The sequence below is a fragment of the Marmota flaviventris genome, chromosome 16 (assembly GCF_047511675.1).
Source record: "Marmota flaviventris isolate mMarFla1 chromosome 16, mMarFla1.hap1, whole genome shotgun sequence".
In the NCBI taxonomy this organism is placed as follows: Eukaryota; Metazoa; Chordata; class Mammalia; order Rodentia; family Sciuridae; genus Marmota; species Marmota flaviventris.
In genome coordinates this window covers 142,720-155,187 of record NC_092513.1, presented here as the reverse complement: position 1 = coordinate 155,187, position 12,468 = coordinate 142,720, and the positions used below count along the sequence as shown (strand labels likewise).

General features: G+C 51.2%; 1 protein-coding gene across 1 annotated transcript in view; it reads right to left on the bottom strand.

Annotated features, from left to right (window-relative positions):
- Pard6g (par-6 family cell polarity regulator gamma) overlaps positions 1-12,468 on the bottom strand; it is a 56,570-nt gene that overhangs the window by 19,303 nt on the left and 24,799 nt on the right. Inside the window, exon 2 of the mRNA XM_027935349.3 lies at positions 10,035-10,257. Coding sequence (XP_027791150.1) covers positions 10,035-10,257 — 223 coding nt within the window. The remainder of the gene's footprint in view (positions 1-10,034; positions 10,258-12,468) is intronic.

Below are 12,468 nucleotides of genomic sequence, written 5' to 3'. Positions count from 1 at the left end.
CAGAGAGCAAGAGTATCAACAAATGCTCTTTGGGTGTCTCTAAGCCTGGTGTCCCCATGAGGCCATCAGGTTGGCCTCCAGCTTGGTGAGGCCTCGGTTCAGCTGTCATTTGGAAGCGGCTCTGTGTAGAATCCCCAGGGTGAGGCCTCAACAGGAGTCACCCTACCTGAAGCCCATCTCCCAGATGGGGACCAGGGTGGGGTGGGAGGGCAGACCCCTCGATGCCAGCCCCACACATGAGGTGCAGAAAGCCAGAGAAGCTGGAAGGGTGGCCCAGAAGGAAGACCAGCACTCCAGCCTGGAGATGAGGGTCCCTGCTTGCAGCACCCCACCCTCCCAGCCCTGGGCAGGGCACTTCCTGCACCGGGCCTGGGCCTGGGCAGTCCTGCTTCCCTTCACTTCCTGGGAGGCAGAGGAGAGGGCTTGGAGGCAAGGCCTAGGGGCTCCTTCTGGAAGGACCAGCACTGCAGTTTTCCAGGGCCCTCCAAACAAACACGGCCCAGGCCTGGAACCCCAGAGAACCCACTGCCCAGGCCGTGTCCTCAGGGGCTCAGACAGGGCAGGCAGGAGTGGATCAGGAAGCAGGCACCCTGCACACCCAGACAGCAGCCTGCAAGCAGCCTGGCTCCCCAAGCACAATGCAGGCTGCCGACTAGTCACCTCCCAGGTGCTCGGCTTCCCATGAGTGCCCCCCACTCCACACAGCAGAAGCCACCAGTGAGCAGGAGGGGAGGAGCCACAGCAGCCAGGAAGCCTGGGGTCTCTTCAGGGGTCAGTGCTTCCTGAGCAAGAGACTGCTGTTCCTCAAGTGATCTTTCTTTTGGAGGAGTGTGATTCCTCACTTTTGATTTAAAATGTCTGACAAGGCTGTGGATACCAGCAATAAAAAATGCCCCATGGATGTTTTATACAAATCGGTCCCTACAGGCATCAAGCTACTTTCTGGCGTTTGGGAACACTGGGAAGACGGGAGGTGTGTGGTGGTGACAGCTGCAGGGTGGATGTGCTTAGCACCACTGAAAAGTACCCGAAGTGGCTAGCAGGGTTCTTTTTGTGGTGTGCCTATTTTGCCACTATGAAAAGTAACTAATTTTTATTAGCAGTATGTTTTAACACTCTCCTCTGTGGCATGATAAAGTCAGTGCATTCATCCCCACTTTTCTGGGGGTGGTGATGGGTGGACTCACCTAGCACATGGCCCTCCACACCAGGCCGGACACACACTCCACACCTCTGTGCTCACTAGTGCCACAGGATGGTTCGGGTGGATGAGAACCAGGGACAGGTGCCACATGCTGCAGATGGTGACCTCCACAGTGGTCCCTTTCCAGCAGGGGAGGTGAAAGTACAGAGATAAGGGCAAAAACAGGAAAAGAAACTGCTGTGCCAGAGGAAATCCAGATCTTGCTTACGTTTTTGGAAACGAAGAGTTCACTGTGGAAATATTTATGCCTCTGGACTCCAAGCCAGTCGAGGTAAATCATTTCTGCCATGACCTTCTCTACACTCGGGCATGGCAAACAGTGGCTCTCCCTGGGAATATTGGTTTCCTACAGAAATGATGTGGTCACGGGGGCTACTCCAGCTCCTAAGCTGACCGATGTTCTGAGCTGCAGGGAAAGTCTTCTCTTGAGAAATGAAGCGCCAGCACACCTGAGCCATCATGAAGGCACTGTAGAAGCCGCGGAGAGTGGGGATGCCACAGAAATCCAGACTTTAGCTGAGAAGAGCTTTGCGGCTTGACTTCCTGAAGTCTCGGTTTCATCATGTGCTAAATGTGAAGAATCATGCAATGTGGTTTGCCGTGAGCGTCACGTAACTTGAAGAGAGCCCGTGGTTTACAGTTAGATGCATCTCCATATTCTTGGGTAGCAGGTCACGACCCTCTGTGTGCCTGAGTCATGGAGAAGCTGAGCTACGACCTTCACCCCCAGGATGCTGGTTCAAGGGTGGGAGGGTCCAGACCACAGGCCCAACCCAAGGCCCTGGTGTAGGGCCTCACAGTAGCTAGGAACCAATGCTTTGGTAACACAGGCCTCTGTGTGCCTGACGGGACTGATCAGAGGTTCTCCTGGGGCCAGCTATCAGGACCACATTGCTGCTTCCTAAACTGCGCATGAGGAGGAGGGTGGGCAGGAGACCAGCTCAGAGGCCTGGCCAGCCCAGCCTTGGTCCTGGGCCAGGCCCAGGAGTCCACATAGCAGTGAGGCCAGGCGAGGGGTGGACAAGTTGTGGTGGGTGCTGTCGTCACCTGGAGCTTGGGGATTAAAGGAGAGAGACGGAAAGGAGAAGTACTCTACACCTTCCAGCCGTGAGCTCAGTGTCCAGCAGGCTCCCTGGAGGCAGCACCCAAGAGCAGCAACAGGCCCTGGACACCTGGCAGAGGTAGGGTGGCAGCACCCCCAGCAGCCTATTGGGCTGACTGCCCTGCTCCTCCCTGGAGAGTCCTGCCCAGGCCAGATCACAGGGTGGGCTGGACTGAGAGCCAGCAGAGCCTGTGTGGCCATGGGTGTTCCGGAAGTCCTTCGGCCACCCCACAGCGATCATGCACAGGGTCTGGCACAGCTCCTCAAAAAGCCCCCGGACCTGTCTGATCGGGCTGCCTTCTTATCTCCACCGCTCGCCTTGCTCCCTGCTTCTCATCTACATGGCCCGCACCTGCCACTAGGGGACACCCTGCAGTTGCAGGTCCCTTTAGGTCAGGAACCATGGCTTGGCTGTATGTCCCCAGGATGCAGCAGATGCCTAATAAATGAGGCAGGCCTGTAGCTGACTGCAGCCTGGACACTTCTCCCAGCTTTGTGGTTGCAGGGTACAGCACAAGCCTGCCCAGGTACTGCTCATGACAGTCAGCACAAGAAGTCAGCTCTGGGACGATGGCCAGAAGTGCCTACGGCTGTACTTTCTGCGGAGGATGCTGCATAAGGTGCAGCCTGGGCTGTGGACACCCAGGTCAAGGGGGCGAGACAAGAACCTGGCCTCTGGAAAATCACCTCGGCAAACAGCCTGGGCTGGCACTGTGCCTAGCAACCCTGACAAGGGCCTGGACAGCTCAGACCACCTGAGGGGTCATGTCCCACTCTGCCAGCCCCACAGTGAGTGAGGCTGGATTTCCACCATCCATGCAGGATAAGAAGTCTCTTCACACCTCCCAACTGCAGGCTCTCACCAGCCTTTCAGACATGTGGTCCCTGGCAGGCACACGGGTGACCAGGGGCTCAGCCACAAAGCCCGTGATGGAAACTCTTGACAGCAAGACTGTACCCTGAAGCCAGGCCCAGCACCCAGGGGTGTCAGCTGGGTCCCTCAAGAGTCCTTGCTCACGCACCTGCTGTGCAAGTGGCCCCCAGACTCTGTATCACAGCAGGGGTGGCCCTTCGCGTTTGCTGATGTTGTGCTGTTCAATTTTCATCTACTTAGTGGTTGGCTCCAGTCAGCAGAGACCTGCGCTAGGAGAGCAGGAGTCATGCCTGATCTGTGCACCACAGTAGCCATGCATGTGGTCCTTGAGCATCCGTGTACTGCCACAGCTGATCCAATTGGGCAGTCCCGATCCATGTGCTAGCACACCTGAGGAGTGGCCAGTAGGCATGCAGGGAGTCAAGAATGAATGTCCAGTTTGTGCCTGAATAGCCCGCCCACAAGACTCCAGTGGGGCCAGAGACCTGGTGCTTTCCTGTGCTGTGCCACGGCTGGTGGTATGGTCTTGCAGGGTGGTGGTAGGTGGGGTTTGCCTAAGTGGCCTCTTAGAGGGCTGAAGCTTTCCACCAGCACACAACCCTAACCACCCCAAAAACAACCCCTGTTACATTCTCTGAGAAGCATGTTGCTTTGGGTTTTAAAAGATTCACTTCAAAGACAAATCCTGCTGCCACAGTGACCTGAAAGCCAATCACTTTGGCTCAGCTTATTATTGCCTAAACCTGAAAAAAAAGCCCAAAATTGACATAGATAATAAGCATGTTCATCCTCACACAACGAGCCACTCTGGGTGGCAGGAAAAAAAATGACAATTTTAAGCCATTCAATACTTTGGCCAAGTTGACAGCAAATTTATCCCAGACAATGGGTTTCCAAGCCACAGTGACAGTTTTCAAAGACATATCTTTTTCAAAGGAAGAAGAACCAATTCAAATGCTATTCTAATGCCCTGCCAAGGAGAGGAATCCCAGAAGTAGGTATCTCTGTTTAAAACACAAGCTTCTAACCCAGCAAGAACCATCTACCAGCTGACTCCAAGAGAGAAGCTGGTGAGTACATAAATGTGCTCACACAGCTGCTGACGAGGAGGAACTGGGGGGGTCTAAAGGGTGGTCAGCAAGAGACCCACGGCATTCCTGTCTTCTCACGACCAGTGCCCACCACAGAAGGAGGGGTGAAGGGAGTCCACCACAGGACCAAGGACAGAGCCCAGCCAGAGCCATCTCCGTCGCATCCACGACAGCCCCTTCCACAAAACCACTTCCAGCTGCCTGTTACAGCAAGAGGCCAGGGTGATTTCACCACCATGAGGGTCACAAATGTGACCTTGGGATCGGACTTCCGTGTCACCTAGATTTCCTTTCACAAATATTTAAGAATGAATAGAGGGCTGGGATTGTGGCTCAGTGGCAGAGTGCTTGCCTCGCATGTGTGAAGCACGGGGTGCAATCCTTGACACGACATAAAATAAATAAATAAATAAAAGTATTGCGTCCATCTATAACTGAAAAAAAAATTTTTTAAAAGAATGAACAGAAAGGAATTTTTAAAAACAAAATAGTTTTACGAAGTGTTAATGGAAGATACATTGAATTTAAAAAGCAAGAATCAGCTGGGTGTGGTGACACATGCAGGTAATCTCAATGACTCAGGAGGCTGAGGCAGGAAGATTGCAAGTCAAAGCCAGCCTGAGCAACTTAGAGAGACTCTGTCTCAAAAAATAAATAAATAAACAAGCAAATAAATAAATAAGGGGCTGGGGATGTGGCTCAGTGATTAAGCACCTCTGGGTTCAATCTCCAGTATGGAAGGAAGGAAGGAAGGAAGGAAGGAAGGAAGGAAGGAAGGAAGGAAGGAAGGAAGGAAGGAAGGAAGGAAGGAAGGAGAACCAAGGCAGAGAACATGGGCTGTCATCATGTCACAGCAGGTGCCACACCTGGGCTGCTGGAGAGCAGCCCCCAGGGGTTCAGCTAGAAGCAGGTGCAGCGTGCTGCATGTCTACAGTGGGGGCTGAGAAGTGCCGGGCCCCTCATTCCTCTGTCACGAGTGCCTCTGGCCCTGCCACTCTGGCCTGCTGCATCAGCACATTCTCGCGGCCCACTGCAGGGAAACTGCAGGCACGCTGTGTCCCCACGTTCCCACGGACAGAACACAGAGCAATGGGAAGACGCCTCCCAAGAAGCAGTGGGAGGCTTTTTTGCCCTTTTTTTTATTTGAAAAAAAAAAAAAAAAAGAAGAAATCTTCCAAACATGCCAACTTCCAGGCATCTGTGGCAGCAGAGGCTCATGAGCCTGGTAGAGGGGTGACAACCTGGCTTCTGGCCTGTCCCCATGAGCTCAAGAACACGAGGCTAGGTCAGCACCAGCACCTTGAGACTCTAGGCAGCTCTTGAGAGCCACGTGGGAAGGGGTCCGAAACAATTCTGACAGCTTGCTGGGTGCCTCCTGCTGAGGAGGCAGCCCCCAGTGTACATCCAGACACACAGGAATCCAAGAAAAATGTGAGCAGGGTTCATGTGCCTGAATTCAGACGCTCTGTCAGGTCTGTATCAAATTCCCAGCTGTCTACACATTTTAATCTGAAGATCATTCCTTATTACTCTTCCAAGCAACTCACTTAAGAGAAATCACACACAAATTCACCTTCATGCAAATTCTGATAAATCTCAAGATTTACAAATGTGCTCTCCTTATTCTAGGAGCCCAACAGAGTGCCCTGAATGCCCAGGCAGTCACAGATGCTGGCATGCCTGCAACATGCCCCTCTGGCTGGGCAGGGCATGGAGGTAAGTATGAAGACCATGGGTTTGCTGGTGCTTGAAGGGTTTATTTGAGTGGTGAATTGTTAGTATCTGTACTTCCTGTTTATTCTATTTATTCTAAAAATAGAGACACTGAGTTTCTTCTGCTGGTCTTGGTCCTGTGCTCTCTGGCTGAGCCAGCTTTGCAAATGTCCCTGGGGAGGGCAGGCGGTGGCAGGGGCACAGAGAATGGGTCCCAAACACCTACCAGCACTTGGCCTTGTATGTGCTACCCACCAGCCCTAGAGCAGTCTGATGATGCTTAGGAATACTTTTTGAACTAATGTTTTAGAAGCGTAAAGTAAAATATGGGGGATTACACGGGAAACAACCATCAGAATATCAACAGTGTGATACGAGACCGTGTGTGCTTTCTTATGAACACATTGATAATAACATGCACTGTGTTTTTAAAATGACTATTACTGTAAATGACATTTAAGATACAAGATGTGAAGATACCTGATCTCTCCTGGTGACAAAATGACTTGGGCTGTGAATCCTACTGGGCTGTGCACGTTGCAACCCTACAGAGGACAGAAAGCCATGTGCACACCTGGGCCAAGCTCACATCTGGGCCTAGCAGGGGTTCCTACAACCAGGAGAGCTCCCTGGGCACGTACCAGGGGTTCTAATTAGTAGGGGAAGAGATGATTTTTAAAGATTTTGAACAAACATGATGATTAGAGAACCAAAGTTCTTACGTGGCGAGGGTGGCTAAATTTGGGAGGTGAAGGCTGGAGGCAGGCCCTGAGCCGACCCAGCTAGGGCTTGGACCAGGCTGTGCTCTGAGCCACTGTCTTGGCCAGCCTGGCTCTCTTCTACCACCTTACTGAGATGTAGCATGGATTCATGTGTCCGGAAGCCTCTAGGTCCAGAACATCTTGGTCACCCCAAGAAGTGACCTGTCCCAGTTCCCCTCTCCTTTTATCCCTGTGGACAGGCCATCCTGGATTTTTCACATACAACTGACCCTTGCCCTGCAAGGTTCTTAGCGAACATGGAGCTGTGGGTCCTGAGGAATGGCAGGTTGGTACCTGCAACCTCTGGGCACAGCACTGTTACCAACTCACCAATACATCACCTTGTTTTCTGTTTAAAGACACCTGGTTTAAGATGCACCGCAGCGTCACCAACGCAGAACTCAGGCAGCACAACTGATCTTAGCTTCTCCAGGCACACGACTTCCCCTTGAGGCGCAGAGCAGCCACCTGTGCTGAGGTGCTGGATGGTTCAGTCCTGTGCCTGGGCCTCCCTCAGCAGCAGGATCGTAAGGAGAAATGCAGGAATGTGGAAAGTGTGCTGTTGAATCAGCAGAGGGAGGTCTATAGCATGAGCAAATGAGGAGCAGAGACCCCTTGTCGGTCTCAGTTGGGAATGTGCAAATCGGCCACTTGAATTTCTTATCACTTTGTGCATGTGCTCACAGGACTACAAAACCACAGTGAGTATTGATTTGGGGCTACAAATAAATTTTAGCAAGCAGGTAAATTTGCAAATACAGAGGCCTGAGCAAGGATTGACAGTAGGAGCCGTCTCAAAGTAACCTACATCTGGTGCAGTGCCCTCAGCTGATTGGAAGTTTATTCATGATCACGTTCCATTGCATGCATACAGTCTGTCTGCCATTTACCATGATGGACACCAGGTTGTGTCCGCCCTTTGGCTGTTGTGAAATGAATGTGAGCACCATACTAGGGTCCTTGTGGGGTGGGTGTGGTCCTCATTCCACTCTTTGCTGGGCTTACACCTAGGTGGCCAGAGATGTCAGTCTGAAGTTATGTCTTTGTGTGGTTTGAGGGAAGAGATTAGTAAGTAGTGGTCTGATATTGTAAGCACGGCTGGGGGTTTATTTCAGTAGGTGTTAGGAGGATGCTGACTTTTCATTTGTGACTATAAACATATTTAATAAGATATATCGGTGTGGAAAGTGACAGCATGACACTCTGGTGTGGATGCTGTGTAGGACGGTGAACAGAAGCTGGCCTCTCACGGCTGATGCCCAGAAGGCTGTGAACTGTGAGCCCCAACCTCGGGGCTTCAGGACCCAACCACTTCAGTCACCAGTCTTCTGAGGGGCAGACCGGCAAGTCTGTCCTGACACGAGGTTGTCCTGATGCCAGGTGTCTGGCTGTCCCTGGATGTCCAATGCCTAGCTACTGCCCTGCCTGTCATCTCCAGTTAGAACCCACTGAGGAGAGTGAGAAGAAAGCTATGAACACCCCAGCAGGGACGAGGGGCCAGGAGACAACCCTAGGCCCATATTGCCTCAGCTTAGTGACCCAGCAGTGGTAGCCCTTGCTCAGGCCAACCTCTGCCCAGCTTCAACCCCACCCTGCAGCCAGGGGCAAAACGTAGGATGCACAATGAAGCCCATGTCCACAGCTGTCTTCCCAGGGCTTTCACACATGTCCCCTGGTGAGCAAGACTGTGACCTGGGGCTGCTGGGGCACAGCCAGTAACAACCTCCATGGGCGTGGGGTCTGGTGAAGATGGACAGCACCCTGATAGCTATCAATAAGTAATCAGAGAAAGAGAGAGCAAACTAAGAGGGCAAAGCAGGTGGAGAGCCGTGTGAGCTGATCAGAGCAGACGGAGCGCAGCCTTCCTGAGAAGGCAAGAGAGCGTCCAGGTTCCTGAGAGATGTGAAGGGCAGAGAGTTCCAGGCAGGGGCAGTGGGGTGCAGGCACCCATCCCAGGATAGGCTGGGCAGGGGGTGGCCACCACCGAGAACAGAATAAGGGGATGCCAGAAGCTACATAGAGCCATTCAAGGAACACTGAGGGTCCTGCTCCCCAGCAGTAGCCCTGGCCGCTGTCAGGAAGGCAGGCCTATGGTGGCGCCCCAAACCATCAGAAGGGCCTGCAGGCTCAGCCAAGACTGCAGATGCAGAGGCTTTGATCTCATGGCTGTGAGTCAGCCTGCTGTGAGGTCAGCGGTCTCCTGCTGTCCCCCCATTGCCATGAGTGGGAATAACAAGAAGAGCTAATATTTGCAGAGCACAGACTGTACGCTAGCACACTGCTCAGCGTGTTGTGACTGTACCATTGACAACTCATTTTGCAAACAAGAACACTAAGGTACCGGACACAGAGAGCCTCACCTGCAGATGCAAAGCCAGTGGCCAACTCCCACACCTGAGCACTCCCCTCCCACCCCCATGCAGCTTCCTCTGGTCTGTGCTCATGGAACCCTTTCTAAGTTCTCAGAGAGGCACCTACAAGCAAGTCTATAACTGCAGATGCAGAGCACTGTAGTGCCACATTGCAAGGGTCCCAGGTCACTCTGCTCTGAGGCAGTCAGTGCTCACTGTGCACACAGAAGGTCTGTCCCAGGAGGGAGAACACCCTCTTCATGTCAACACAGGTCTACCCTGTCCATATAAGCTAAGTTAATCGCAAACATGCCATTTTCCCATTTTCAAGCTTTGCTTGCAGTTCATTCCTTCCTCCAGCAGGTTATTTTGAAATGACAAGGTTCTCCCAGGCTTCTTGAGGAAGAAACAGTCTAAACTGCACTGTGGGATGCGAGCCGCATGTGGTCCCAGACGAGCAGGCATCCGGCCTCCACCCCCTTCAAAGCTAGTCATTTATGTTCTCATCAAATGACATCGTTTCAGCGAGGCCTTCAGTGCTAAACATTGATCAAAGTTATAAGTTAAAGCTAACATTTTGCTCCAATCCTGAAAGACATGGGGAACATACACTAGTGCCCTCAAATTTCATTTTTAGGCTACTGATGAATTCCACTTCATTACTGAATTTGCTTGCTTCCAGTTAAAATACTAAAAGTATCAATATTACTTTTTCCTCAGTGCTTAAAAGACAGAAATCAACACTATTTAAGGTGGAAAATACAGTCTAGCTATTGTTAAGTTGTTCTAATAAGTTAATGTTGACGAAAAAAGTTTGATTTCTTTAATCTCCTACAGGCTAGGAAATAGAATCTCATGATCCTACCATGGCAGACAAAACTCAAACCACAAGTTTTTAATAAGTGATGCTGACACATGGAGCAACTGGGCCTCCATACCTCGCTTCTGGATGAAGACCCTGAGCAGGGGGTTGGCGCTGGAGACAGCCTTGCAGAAGTTGTCATCGTTGTTGATGGGAAGCAGGTCGCCATGCACATCTGCATAGCCGATGGTCACCTCGGTGCTGGAGATGTGGTGGGTGTGCACCACCAGCTGGTAGAAATCTTCAAACTTGCCAGGCTTGTGGCGGTTCAAGGAGAATCTTCGGAATTCAGCCCCAAACTACAATGCAAGAGATGGGGGTGAACCAGAGGAAGGACAGTGTGTTCATGAGCAAGACTCCCGAGACTCCGCCAGGCCCCAGAGTCACAGTGTCAGCCAGGCCGTGGTCACATAACTGGCTGTGAGCAAACGAGAGACCACCAGGCAGCGAGGGGCATCAGGGAATGAAACAGCATGGAGGGAGGAGCTGTGCACCTGTTCACACCGAGCAGGTGCCCCACATCTCGAGGACAGGCCTGCAGGGTCCATTAGGCTCAGCTTGTCAGAAAAGCAAGGCCAAGTGCACACAGACCTAGAGGGTGAGACGCAGGAGTCCGTGCTGACTACAACCCCCCTCCTCAGGGGCACAGCGCCACAGCAGGACCAGGAGATTCAGAGGCAGAGAGAAAGTATCTTCCAGACATTTTTATAAGGGTGAGGTGAAGTCCTTATGGGTTTTAATCTTAAACGAGGGTGTCTTTATTTATTTATTTATTTTGTACTATGGATTGAACCCAGGGAGGCTTTACATGCCTAGTCCTATTTATTTTTAAAATAAATAGGTGTTGCTGGCTGTATCCCTTGTGTCTTGAAGGTGTGCATCTCCTGTAGGCAGAGGCACCTGCAGGGTCTAGCACCCTCCTGAGAATCAGTCCCCATTCCACCTCCTCCAGGTCATCTAAAGCAAAGCCAGCCTCTTCCTAACCTGCACTATCCCTGGAACTCAGCTGTGGGATAATGCAGCATGCTGGTTTGGGAGAAGCCACTTGCAATGACCAAAAGCCTAAGCCCCCTTCTACACAGTCAGCAGGGGAAAAACCGCACCCAAGAATGCAGTTTCTGGCCAGTTACAGCTCTGACGGCACCTGTATCCTGGAAGTGGCAGAGGAAAGGCTGTCATAGAGGTGCAGAGAATCCTCTAGACTCCCTCTTCCATTACTCAAAGATAAGCATTGTATTTCTTCTCAGCACTTAATGCCAGGATGCACCACAGGTGGGTGTGCCCAGTGGATGCTGCAGGCCCCTCCGCACACCACACCAGGAGCGCCCTGGACCCTGCAGGCGCCTCTGCCCACAGGAGATGCACACCTTTAAGGCACAAGGGATACAACCAGCAACATGAGCTTTACATGATTCTTTCAGATTTGGTTGTCCTATCAAATCACAAAACATTTATTTCACTAGGGCAACCTCATGCCTAGTGTCTGGTATGGCCCATGTGCAACTCCCAGAGCAGTGTCCTCCTTGGTCAGCCAAACCTCTCTTCTCACTACACATGAGAGGATGCAATCATGGGTGCACCATTTCTGGCTTTCACACATGGTTCTCAGAGTGTCCCAACAGGATGCATGCAAGCACACCCCTTTCCATCGCCAGCACCCTCCCTGTGGCTCAGCGCTGAGGGCACCCTCAACACCCACCTACAGTGTTTTGATCTCAGCATAGTAACTAATCTAAGACACAGCTCAATTTATTCCTCAGTATTTTAATAATTTCCCTCTTGATATGTGTTCACGTTAATTTGAAAAGAAGAGTTAATTCAGGCCTTTCTTGAAGCAAAGCACGTCACTGACAATAACGCTGGTCTTGCCCTGCAGCAGCAAGTCTGCCTCCTGTTCTCAAGGTGCCAGAGTATCAAACAGAGATGTGGAATGTGACATATGGAGCATTTTATTTAAAAATATCACTACCATGGGACACTAGCATTTAAATTTATTTTTTGTAGTTGTAGATGGACAGAATGCCTTTATTTTATTTTTTATGTAGTGCTAAGGATCAAATCCAGTGCCTCACACATGCTAAGCAAGTACTCTACTACTGAGCTACAGCCCTAGCCCAGGACACTAGTATTTTATTTCCTCAGTTATATCAGATTCAAACAGGGGCCTTCAAACGAAGGAATTAACAGGTGCAACCCACTGCCACATGGTGTCAGCACACTTACCCCAAACTGAAAAAGCACATGGACTTAATGAGCAAGCAATAAATCTTGCAAATCAAGTGGCTTCCCATTATTAGCTTTCAACAAAATTAAAAGTTGTCCTAGTTGAACTGTCAATCAATAGATCATCCAAACAATTTGAATGACAGACCACTCCATTATCACTTGTTTCTGGCACATGTCCTGGGGAGAGGTGGCTGGTGAGCCAAGAAGAAGCCTCTCCTCCCCTGCTTCCACCTTCCTCTGTGTAAGCATTTGATTGATTTGTTTGTGTAAACAAAGCTATGCAT